Source organism: Mesitornis unicolor, unplaced genomic scaffold (genome assembly GCF_000695765.1).
Source record: "Mesitornis unicolor isolate BGI_N332 unplaced genomic scaffold, ASM69576v1 scaffold8704, whole genome shotgun sequence".
NCBI lineage: Eukaryota > Metazoa > Chordata > Aves > Mesitornithiformes > Mesitornithidae > Mesitornis > Mesitornis unicolor.
In genome coordinates, this window is record NW_010182021.1 from 1 (window position 1) to 12723 (window position 12723).

Here is a 12723-nt window from a genome sequence, read left to right on the forward strand (position 1 = left end):
GTTCTGTGATTCTGTGATTCTGTGATAATGCACTCAAATATCTTATGGATCATGACACTGAGCTGCAAAACTAGCTACCAAGGTAACTGATAGATCTTAGAGGGGTTGTGTTCTTTAACGTAGTCAACAAGTTTTGCTCAGCTATACAACAGGCAATTGCAAACCTTGGGATGCTACTATATAAACAAAATACTTTTGCAGTTGAAACATTTATCTTAGATTTTGATTACTGCAGCAGGCATAAGAAGCTCAACTGTGATGTTAGTGCATGCATGTGGACTTAATGAGAATTATTCAGATTTATGGTTAGTCATCTGTTTGTTAAAATCTTATAATTTTTATTAAATTTTGGGAGAAAACTTTAATTGGTCATGAATTTGAGGTACATCTGAAGAGAAGAAATTTGAAGCATCTCTGCAGACTGTTTGTAAATTAAAGGAGAACATCAGTACAAAAGGTGAATGGCTCATGTTTTCTTTCTTCTGGAATATTTTTTACATCCTTTGAGCCTGTTGTAGCAAAGGCAAAAATAGTCACAAAGTTTCTCTTGACCTTGAATACATTATAACTAAATACGAAGTAACTGAACAGGAAAAAGTATAAACAGCCCTTGAAACTAGGATAAGAAACTCAGGCTCTACAATAGATGAGGACTTGAAAAGAAAGTAGGTGAAGTCCTGCCCTTTATCATACCCAGAGAGTAACTAAAGTAGCTTAAGCTGGGTGTGTTTGGCAAGAGAATTTGATTTCTTCTATTGGGCTAGATGTGATCCACGTTTTTCATAGCTCCTCAGGGCATTTAGACACAAAAATGCCTAAATTAATTATTTTTTATGAGTGACACAGGTATTTAGCAGTAAAAAATGGAGTGGAGGAAGAAGGTGAGAGGTGGCTTCCAGGTCAATCATTGCTCAGGCATTCACTGTGCATTGGCCTGCTTCTGGGAGGTAGAGTGTGATTGTTTCTGCATCTTTATCTCAACCCACAGGTTTCCTCATTTTTGCTCTTCCCATTCTCCCCCATCAAAGTCCTGTTGGGGACAGGGAGTGAGGTAGCAGCTATGTGGGTTCTTGGCTGCTAGCTTGCAGCAACCCACAGCACCTCAGAAGTCTTTGTGAAGAAAATTTTCTTCTAAAGACACACTTGGTTATTTGTGCTGTTTTATGTTGGATTATCTCTTGATTTAAGAGACAATTGTGTCATTTCAGGGCTCTATTAGCTACCATAATACAATATTGCATGGCAGGTAATGCAAATAATAAAGATATACTCAGTGGAACCAGAACAGACCATTGATCTGTGATTCAGGAACACTTTGTTCACCTTGTTTATCTCAGCATATCTGTTCTAAAGAGCTTCTAAAACCCACAGAGATACATTACAAACTCTGTTTTCCACTTCTGGTTCACTTTGATTACATTTCTTACTCAAGATGACTCCTCAGTAAAATTAGCCTGCCTCAATAAGCAGGACACAAGCAGGGCAAAGAAGTGGGAAAGAACAGAGCTTAGAGCCATGGCTGCATTCTTTTTCCCTGTAAAGGCCATTTACTGAGGTGTAGGAGAGTACCCCCTGCAGACAGGAAGTGACACCAGAGAGGAACACATTCAAATAGCTCAATTTATTTCTCAATAAAACTAACACCAGTCTACCACCTCATGCTGAGCTAGCCGTATCCCACATTCTACTAGCAGCTGCAATAGCTGCTTCATCCCATGCAAACAGCTGCCATCTGCCTCTTCCTCCCTCTAGCAAGAGCAGCAGTTCCATTCATCCTCTTGCACTCGTCACTGAGAGATGAGCTGTTAGGGAGGGCTGTAGAGTATTTCTGGTTGCACTAGTTTTAGATAAGTGAACTACTGCTGTAGCAGGGGTAGGAGCAGTGGGCAGTAGCTTTTGCTGGAAGAAGCATCATCTCAGATCTCTCAGCAGCTGATGACATCCAGCCGCTCAAGCACCTGTTTGTCATCTCCTCTGGGAAAAGGTGTCAAGCTGGATGGAAGTGCATTAGTATTTTCCCCACTTACACTGACAACTACTTGACTGCTGTTGTTGCTCATAGCGTGTATAGAATAGAATTGACCCAAGGTCCATATTTTAAAGTCTTTTACCTAACACTTGCATTTAGTAATTCCAGCTAGGTTCATTTTCTGCTTGTAATGAATAGCCACATGAAATGGCTAAAGTTAGAGTTCGTAGGGTTATCTGGCACAAAGGGTATCTGACCTATCACCAGGAATTGTTTGTACCACAATATATAAAGTACATAAAGTCTGTGTGAAAGTTTACTTCCTGTACTGGCTCTAATGTTTAACATGAATGCAGCATTTCCTATAAAGGTGCAGGTATTTTCAGTTCTGCAAATAAAATCTCTGTTATTTCTCCTCTCCTTGTAATTTGCTATATTGTGCTCATTCTATTTGCTATCTATTCATCTGAGAAAATATTAAAGTAAATTAAGTAATTCTATTTATTTTTATTGTTTGAATGTCCTTTTTGTAATGTAATGGATGATAGTTGTATCAGGTATCAGTTAAGCATGTGCTTATTGGAAGCTGTTCACTATCAGTTGTTTGGAAAAATGCCAAGTATAAATGCCTGTTTTGTTAAGTTAACCATGCTCTACTAGTTAACTAATTAGAATCTTAACTCTGATAAATCTGCAAGTAACAAAATTTTAGTCTTCGGTGCAGCATGAACCATGAGGATTATATGAATCAAAAGCCACAGATTATTTAAAAAAAAAAAAAAGAAAGAAAAGGCTCAATTACTGTAGTAATCTAACCTGTCAAATTTTGTGTGTTACTCCTAAGGAGCACTGTTTGTGTTGAGTTTAGGCTCTATGTTGCATGGATGACGTGCTACTGAAAGCAACAGATTTGAAAAAACAAGCAATATTCTACAACAAAGAATATTCTCTCTGTAGATATACATATAACCTATAGAACATTAAATATTATATTGTATATTGTGACACATTTATAGATGACTGCCTATTTTTCAAATCTGTCATAATTGCATATAAGTATTACCCCAAATTTTAAAATCCACATACAGTGTTATCCACTGTGGATAGACATAATAGTATATTTCATTTTGTAGCAAGTCTCACTTATTGCTGAAAAGATGACCTTCTAAATTCTTTGTGGTTATCAATGAACAAAAAAAGTCTGCAGCAAACAATTGAGCAATACATACACTGACCAAGTAAGGTTAAAGTATTAAGTAATATACAATAAGTTTATAATTTCTTTATGATATAACTTGAATACCTAAAAGCAACTGGGTAAAAAGTGGTAAAGACTAGGACATAGTTCTGAACTGCAAAGGATCAGGATGTATTGGGTTGGCCAAAAAGTAACTGCATATTTTTCTGAGTAACTAAAAGGTGAATTTTTCATGGAAAACAAAAACTGTATTAAACTATATATTGGCCATTTTATTAGCTTTTGCCATCTTTCAGGCAACTTCATGATTCTGCACTCAGAAAAGTGCTTATCTTTTTCGGAAAACAGCTCCAAGAATGATTTGATATCTTTATCACCAGTGAAGGTTTGTGCTTCATACGTTTCAAGACATGTATGTCCATCTATAAAAAGAAACCTGCAATTACTTTTTGGCTAACCCAATACTTTTGGATGTTCTCAATTATTTCTGTTTCAGAACATCTGGGAGGTGTTCAGACTGCAGTGATAGTAATATACATACAAATCTCATTATTATAAACTACTGGAAACTCCTGTGATACTGCACGTACACAGATCTTTTACAAATCAGAAAATATTTCTTTGTGCCTAACCCACTACAAATTGGGAAACTAGGGCTGACGACCTCTCCCTACCCTCCGGTGAGAGAAAACTCTTTCTTCTACCACAAATTCAGACATTTGCAAAGGCAAATTGACATTTAGGCATCTGAACCGAGGAAGAATTGCAATGATAAATCAGAATGGTTATCATGCCAGTATCTATCATAAAAGCAGTTTTTAAAAAAATCTCATTAAATGTTTGTTGAGAGCCACTGCTGGCCTACTGACAGTCTCTCAGGTTCTGCTCCGCTGATTATAAACTGTTGGTAACTGATGAAATATTGCACTGGCAGAGGCCCTTGCAGAATGAAACTGCATTTGTTACTTTCCTGCCACAGATATGGAAAGCTGAGCATGTCAGATGAAACTCTAAGAAGTAGTAAAAATATATTCACAAAGTCTCTGCACTTATGAACAATACTAATGACATGGGGAGGCCAAGATAAGATACCGACTGTGATGTTTGCAGCTAGCAATAGTAAACATTTATCTGTCACCAGTACCTTATCAAATGAATATTAACTTTTTCCTTCTGTCATTTTGACTTTTTTTCTTCCTCTCTTGTCTTTCTAGGTTTTTAATGACCAACAAGTTCTATGGAAGCTCAGCTAGAAATTGGTCCACTTTAGATTCAGTTGAGATTGTACAAGATGGAGAAATGTTTGCTAAATTTAATGTTTCTGCCATCTCTGCTCCTGCAGAGTATTCATTTCATTGTCAGCTGGTGGGAACAAGCAATCTCTATCCTGCAAGGCTGATTCCATCCAACAATGAGGCAAAAAATTGGGATGTTTTCATTTCCAAGTTGCAAGTGAGTACACATTGCCATTTCAGAGATAATTCCAAGAACTATTACTTGCTATTGTAGGTGCTGAGCGACACACATTCATAATGCCCTTACTTTCATTTCAGCCTGAGGGAAAATGTAACAGAAAAGCTGTTGCCCCTAGGTGAGCTATTCAATAAAGGAGTAAAAAAGACAGCAGTTGCTGAAGGATAAGAACATGAAAGCAGAGATTTGAAAAACAACAAAACTATGAAGTTGTCTGCAGAAAAGAAAAAAAACAGTAAACCCAAATGCACTTAATCAGGCAAAGAATGACTAAGTCCCCATGCCTGGTTAATGAATTGGGCTGCTGTTGGAAACATAGACTTCTTAGGTAGGTGGCTTTATGCTACTTACTTTGTTTTTAGTTGATTTCTCTGCACTTTGTTTACCTAGGAAAGTACAGCTTAGTGTGGTTACTGTTTTCAGTGACATAAACTGTCTGAACTCCTACAGACAGAAATAAAGCCCACTGCAATTAGATTTGATGGAAGGTTTGCCAAGGACTTCAACTGGGAGCAATTCTAGGTCCTGCATACCCCAGAAAATAAGTGATGGGCTTTTTTTTAATTAATGAGGCATAGATTTTCTGTGAATTTAGTGGAGTAGGACAGACTACATATGTGAGGTGTAGACAATTGCATGCTTATTATTTTAAGTATTGATCTTGACTTAGGAAAAATACATCAACATTTATATCTTAAAACAGTATTGCACCAAGGGATCTTTTTTATTAGAAAGATCATGGAAATACAATCACAGAACAGAATCATAGAATGGTTTGGGTTGGAAGAGACTTTAAAGACCATCTAGTCCAAACCCTCTGCCATGAGCACCTTCCACTAGACCAGGTTGCTCAAAGACCTGTCCAACCTGGCCTTGAACACTTACAGGAATGGGACATCTATAACTTCCCTGGGCAACCTGTTCCAGTGTCTCTCTAATCTCAGAGGAAATAATTTCTTCCTAATATCTAAGCTAAATCTACCCTCTTTCAGTTTGAAATCATTACCCCTTGTCCTATCACTACATGGCCCTGTAAAAAGTCCCTCACCAGCTTTCTTGTAGGCCCCTTTCAGGTACTGAAGCCTTCTCTTCTCCAGACTGAACAACCCCAACTCTCTCAGCCTGTCTTCATAAGAGAGGTGCTCCAGGCCTTTGATCATCTTTGTGGCCCTCCTCTTGACTTGTCCCTCTTCCCTCTAGGGCTTTATTCCATGGTACTCTCCCAGGCAGATCCCTGAAGAGGCCAAAGTCAGCTCCCCTGAAGTCCAGGGTAGTGAACTTGATGCGTGCCCTCCTCACTGCCCAAAGGATCTTGAACTCCACCATTTCATGGTCACTGCAGCCAAGGCTGCCCTTGAACTTCACATTCCCCACCAGCCCCTCCTTGTAGTAAGAACAAGGTCCAGTATAGCACTTCTCCTCGTTGGCTCCTCTATCACTTGGAGAAGTGATAGGAATAATTTCAAACTGGAATCTGTTGGTGAAAGATGAACTAGCACCATGACAACTGGATATAAATGCTGATGTAATTGTATTTATGATTTCAATAGCAAACGAAATTTCAATAATCTGAGTCCAGATTTGACATTTCTGCTTAAATGGTGGAAATCTCAAAGGAACAGCATTGGTGTTGAGATTTATTTTCCACAAATTCCAGGATCTAGTCCCACAGTTTTTGAGAAGTATCATAGCAATACACACCAATATTGTGAAGGTTCCTTCTGATGGAACTTATATTTTCCTTCAATTTCTATATACATTGATACTGCTACCTTCTCTTAGAGAGAGGCCTTGCTCCATCCTCAGTAGACATCCTATCATTGGGATCTTGATCCAGAGTAGAAGTAGTAGGTTTACCACCGTCCTTACTGCAAAAAACTTTAAAATCATGTATATTAGGATTCTTTGTGGCTAAAATATTTCTAAATTCAAAAATCAGGTGTTCAGTGTACACTTAAGGGCCATGAAAACAACAGATTTTACTTGAAGGGTTTGTCAAAGGTCAGATGATGAGAAAATTCCATTCAAAAAAGTATTTTACAAATTAACAGGCAACACAGACTAGTATAACCAAGACAAATGACACTGATCCAAACTCTAAAATTAAAACTTCCATGGTACAGAAGCCTGTATCTGAAAGGCTTTTACATTCATAAAAATTAAGAGGACCACATGTAAGTATTTTTAACTTTTCTATAGCTAAAAATGCTGCTAGGAGTCACATTTTTATTTCCCACCTAGGATCTAACACCCCCACGGAAATGATAAAGCTTCAGAAAAACAACAAAAGAACCCTGAATATACTTTATCTCCCACCTAAAAGTAGACTAGCATTTTAAGAATGTACAATTAAAGCTTTCACCTTGAAGGTTCAATAAGCATAATCCTGCTTCAAAAAAAGCCCAACAGGATTGACATAATAAAATTCAGAATTTCTGGCTTTAAATCAGAAGTGGTAAAACCTTTCTAAACCAGATATAACTATTAAGTGCTTCAGAGAGTTCTTGTAAATATGACAACAAGTGTGTATTGTTTTCCAGAATTTTAATCCATTTTCTGGATATAAACTACATAAATCATCACCTGCTTTCTGTTTGTATTGTAAATAAGTCTTTCAGACTACGTTTCATGACTCCTTTTCACATTCTTATCTGTTGTCAAAGCACTGGCTTAACAAACAAGGGCTTGGTAATCACCTGTATTCTCTAAAACTGTGCAAACAGTTATCCAACCCAAAAGCTTATTTTCACTAATCCTGCTTTAATCAGAACTCTGAAAGCAGGCAGTATTTGCAAGTTAGCCACCATGATCTGACTTGGCAATTTTCTTCTAAGAGGCCCAGAAAAGCTTGAATTGCTAAAATTGTCTTCACCTCCATAGTGCCAAAATAGCCTTTAGTTCTGCATATGATAATAGCTTTGTTAATCAGCATTCTGGAAGGTACAGACATTGGTCTTAACACAGATATTATGTAGACATTAACTTCAGTTGCCTGAGCCATGAATGAACTCAAACCCAGAGTACATGCTGTGGTAGCTTTGTATGCAAGCCACAGGCTAATTTCTCCAATGTTTCTACCAACAACTTTCCTAGGAAGTACAAACTATCACAAAGCTTTCCATTTGGTTTATAATAAAGTGTTGAGTTATTATGGAATGAGACTATAGATAACTAGAAATCCATGATCTTCTGCTTCCTTGCTTATTGCCTAGTGGGAGAAATAATTTAAAGAAAATAATCCTTTTTTATTTTATTCTATAATTTTTTATAGAAAATAGTTTTAAGGCCTTGTTTCTCTACTTGTGGATTTCTGATGTTTGGTGCTTTCCTTACACACTCATTTCAAAGAATCTGTACTTATATAAGAATCCCAGTCTTCATTTTTCATTATAAAATTATTTAAGACAGACTCAAAACCACAGATCAGATTAGTGCTTTTCTTCCTCCATTTTCTTCCACCAGTTAGATTCCCTTCCTTCTGGAGGCATCAGTGCTTATGTCATTATGTGCATGTAGGAGCTCAGTCAGATTCTCAGACCTTGAGAATCCAGTCAAAAGAGAGATATTACAGATTTTTCTAACTGCTGGAAGTGCTTACATGTGTTTCATATGTTAATAGACAACACAGATCCCACACCCCAATAAAGCAAACCTGCTCTTCTGTTTTGAGTCTCTGATGTCTAAGGAGGGGGGAAGGAAAGGTTTCACAACTTTTTCTCCTTAAACTTTCACTAAAATTCAGCCAAAAACGTCATCCTCATTAAATGCATTTTAAAGTAGGTTTCAGGAGTTCTGCGTGTCAAGGAGTTATTAGCTAAAAATCTAAGAGTATTTAAACAAATCTCATGATCTGGAAGGGTGTGCTTAACTTTCATGCTTTTGAGTGCTTTGAGTTTTCTGGTAGTTAAGTGGTCATTGAGTAATACTGATCATATGTCCCCTTTGGGACTTCCTAAAGTTACACAGATTTTTGAAGTGGGAAACCTATCTCTTGCAAAATGAATGAGTTCTGCATCTTTAATTTTCTGTGTGAAAGGGGCACCTGCAAAATTGTTATACGGAGGATTTGCTTCTCACTCTTTTATAATGGGCAGAGTGTGAGTGGTAATTAACAGGTGTGGTTTTTTGTAATTACCACATACATCCTGAAAGTAGGGCCTACACTCCATGCTTAATTGCACTCATCTGTCTGCCTTTCTTCATTCTTAGATTCAAGGCTTCAACATTGAAAACCAGCAGTTTTCCTACGCAAGTGACTGTACAGACTTCTTCACTCCTGGAATCTGGATGGGCTTGGTGACATCTATAGTTTTACTGTGGATCCTGGCCTATGGAATCCATATGATCATGCAACTCACAACAAACAGCAGATTTGATGATCCCAAAGGTCCAGCTCTGTCAGTTCCTCAGACAGAATAGTTATGGATTCATTTAATGCTGCTGCAGCTTATCCTGGCCTGATATTTATAATTTTAATAACCTTTTATGTCATAATATGTGTAACTTAAAAAGATATCGTAATAGAAAGGAGTAATTAAACTACATATAAAAATGATACTTATGCTTGGTAACAGTAATAATTCTACTTGTTATTACCATCATTTGTTAATAGATATCTGAGGTGAAGCTGTAAAGGTTATTACTCTATCTGGCTATTACAAAGGCCAGTACAAACTGCCTTCAAATTAACTATTATTGACAAAGAAAGGATATCACAACAGAGGTAAATGGGAAGGATAAATAACTTATTTGATAGGAAACTATGCATTGAAACCACTGGCAATGAATGCAACTTTTCAAGCTTATAACCTAAGAGGAAGAGAGCATCTTAACAGAAATAGTCATTTCTTTAGCATCCCTCCTTTTCTAGGTATCTTTGGAATAGTTATGAAGTTTGTACAAGAAAGGAAAAAATAAATTATATAAAGTCATTAGAAGCCAATTGTGCTAACGTACTGTTTATCTGAGAATGTTTATGGTAATCTCAGTGATACCAGAAGCCTGAGAACATTTGGAGTGTGCTGGATTCTTTTGCAATTAATAAAAGATGCTACATCTTCTCACTGGGCAGTCTGACTATGGAGTGAATTACTAAATGTTATGAAAAGCTAGGAAATAGTAAAGGAGCAATGGTAAACTGGTAAAAAATGGTGAAAATAGCATTTCCATTCTCCTGTTATGTTTTGTTTTGACTATGCATGTTCTATTAGTAGTTAAAGAAGGAAAAGATATCATTTTGATAAAATTACTTTTGTCACATGAGAAGAATTCTAACTTTTCTGATCTTGATCCATGTCATAAAACAATGATACAGAGGAAACACAGTTAGAATCAACTGTTCAGCTAGACCAACCCAGTTTCTACCCATCATACCTGGATGTCACATTTTTATTATGCAGTCAAAGAGGTAAATTAAATGCTGTCTGAAGCTATTCCTCCTGAATCATTCAGTCCTGACCTGGAAAACAAAAAGAAAGCTGGCATGTAACTAGCAGAGGTGACTTTTCTGCTGTAATATTTTTCCCAAATGTTTTTCAAAACCTCAAAGACTGCTGGTATTTGATCTACAGAAAAACACTGTGTAAGAAAGGCACATTTTCTCTGCAAAAAGTAGTCACCAGGAGAGACAACTGGACTTGTTTTATTAATTCCCTCTTCAAAGCAAGTTACGTGAATGTGACATTGAAAGTTGACATAATAGTCATGTAACTGATAGCTAGAAGAGTGGGAAGCTATTACAAAGGGCTTGGTTTGTAGAAGATAGATTTCTTACGACTTTTATCTAGATTTGGTAAAATTTGGAACAGATTTTGTTTAACAGTGCTAATATATAGGAACTAAAGAACAGCTTTACAAGGCCACCCAGCTCAAGATCCTATCTCCAGCAGTGGTACGAGTTCAGTAATCATGTGATAGTACCTCCTGCAGATGTTCCATTTAAGCTTTTAAGCTTAAATTCCATTTAAGCACCATTTAAGCTCAAGTGATATCTTTGTATTTAATAACTCTGGGTATAGTTATAGTCTATGAATTTGTTCAGCTTCCCTTTGAGCCTGTGGACTCTCCTAGAGCTCACAGTGTTCCTGGTTGTAGTGTGTGGCACTGGGGATACCTATACCCTCCCTTGCTCACCTGGGCTGAACTCTGGAGAAGAGGAGAAGGAAACAGAGTCTCATATAGGCTGTACCATGGCGAAGAGGTAAGCCTTGTTCAGAGGAGGCCAAGCTGGAACAGATGTTGGAAGAGACGTATGCTGAATTAGCTTTTTGCTTCTGCTGTAAAACTGAAGCCCTCAGAGAAGGGCCAGACTGAATTGCGTGCTGTGTTTGATATTGCACATTCCAGGGCAAAGGGGAAGGCATTTTCTGGAGAGAAGTGTTTTTTCCTTCTACCTTCTCTCACAGCAATGATCCCACGAATACAGGCAAATGGGGTCTGTAGGGGCATCCCTGTGACGGGAAGCTCAAGCCGTGTGTTGTAGCCCTGGATATGACAGGGTGAGGTCTTGTGAGGTCTGTTCTGGGAAAAACAGCAGAAAAGGAAGGGAACTACCACAGGAGGCCATGCACTGGTCTCTGGGGACAACGGCCAGTCCCTCCTAGAAGAGGATCAGCTGCTCTTTGTCCACTCGTTGTGTGCTGACCTTGGCTGGCTGGCAGATGCCTACCCAGCCGCTCAGGCCTGTTCTCACAGAGGCTACCCCTGCTGCCAACATCTGGACACAGATGCCCAATTCACCATATCAGGGGGCCATTTGTGTGCTGCTGGAGTCCCCATGCCATCCTGAGCTCCTGCAGCTGCACATCACGCTGCCTTGTGGTGAGAGACAAAGACAAATGATGTCTGATTTCAGCAGGGCTGGATTCCATCCTTTTGAATAGGACTGGGCCTCAAGAAATTCTGGCAGGATTTTGCACCTGCCTGTGTTTGTTTACCTTGCTGAATAGAATTAGAAATCCGTCAGGGGCCTTCCAGTTCTGTGTACTTCTAATTTCATAATTCAGCTTAATCACAGGTGTACTTGTTAAAACATGTCTGTTTCGGGAGCAGTTCCAGCCAGAATATTAGCTCTGTCTGGAAGATGTGAGCCTTTAGGACTTCCCCCAGAGCTCACTGAAGTTATCAGAAGTATTGACTTCTGTGTGCGCTAGATCATTTCTCTACAAAGTAATTTAATAAAGATGGATGGGACGATGGAAAAGAGCATCAGATAGAGAAGTAGAAGCTTTTTTTTTGCTTTCAAATATATAAATAAATGAAACTATCAAGAAAAAATATCAGAAACTATCAAAAAACTGTGGCACAACCTGAAAAAATGCATTTAAATGTGAAAAATCAAGATCAAAAGCAGAGAAAACCCAAACCTAAACACAAAAGTCCTGAAACCATAAATTAAGGTATTCCCTCACAAAATTCAGCAACAATCACTTGTTGGAGGGTAAAGCTGAGACGGAGCTAAGATCTAAACCTCCTGATCTGATACAGGTTTGTTTCTGTCCTGGTCTATTGGTTTCTTGGCTTGTAAAATTAGTTATTTCGCAAACTATGTGGAAAGCTAGCAGTGTCTTATAATTAAACAGAATTGTAATATAGTCCAAGAGTAGTATTTTTATGTAGGCAGTAAAGGAAGAGAAGTCATTCCAGCTGCCAAGGGAAGACTCAGTGAAGTAATTGGCTCCTCCTTTTGTTCTGGGTGCCTGATAAATAATGAATATGCAAATCAAAATCAGCTGAATTATTACGCAGTATCCATGCATTAGAGGGCTTTGCAGTTATTTCAGCATAAGCTGGGGTTAAGCAAGGGAAACTAGAGGTGCTGAAAATAAGGAATGACCATGAAAATCTAACTTCTAAGATAATCAGAGGTACAAGAAGCAGCCTGGATATTGGAAACAGGTCACTGCTGGCAGAAAAGTAGCAGTAGTCTCAGCAGGTGGTGATGCTTGTGGGGATAAGTGTAGTGATAATCTTATCCTTACACTGAACAAGAGGATGAGACTGTTTTTCTGTTGCATCCTGTGGTAGGTTGACCTTGCCCAGTTGCCAGATGCCCACTTGGCTTCTTTCTCATTCCTTCAGCAGG

The 12723-nt window shown here is 38.1% G+C and overlaps 1 protein-coding gene across 1 annotated transcript; it reads left to right on the plus strand.

The window, feature by feature from the left end:
- Positions 1-4381: 4381 nt before the first annotated feature.
- Positions 4382-9128, plus strand: LOC104539947 (V-type proton ATPase subunit S1-like; the record flags this gene model as incomplete). Its single annotated transcript, XM_010183626.1, has 2 exons — positions 4382-4619; positions 8850-9128. Coding segments are annotated over 2 exons (448 nt in total), but the record flags the coding sequence as incomplete, so codon positions are not given.
- Between the last annotated feature and the right edge of the window lie 3595 nt (positions 9129-12723).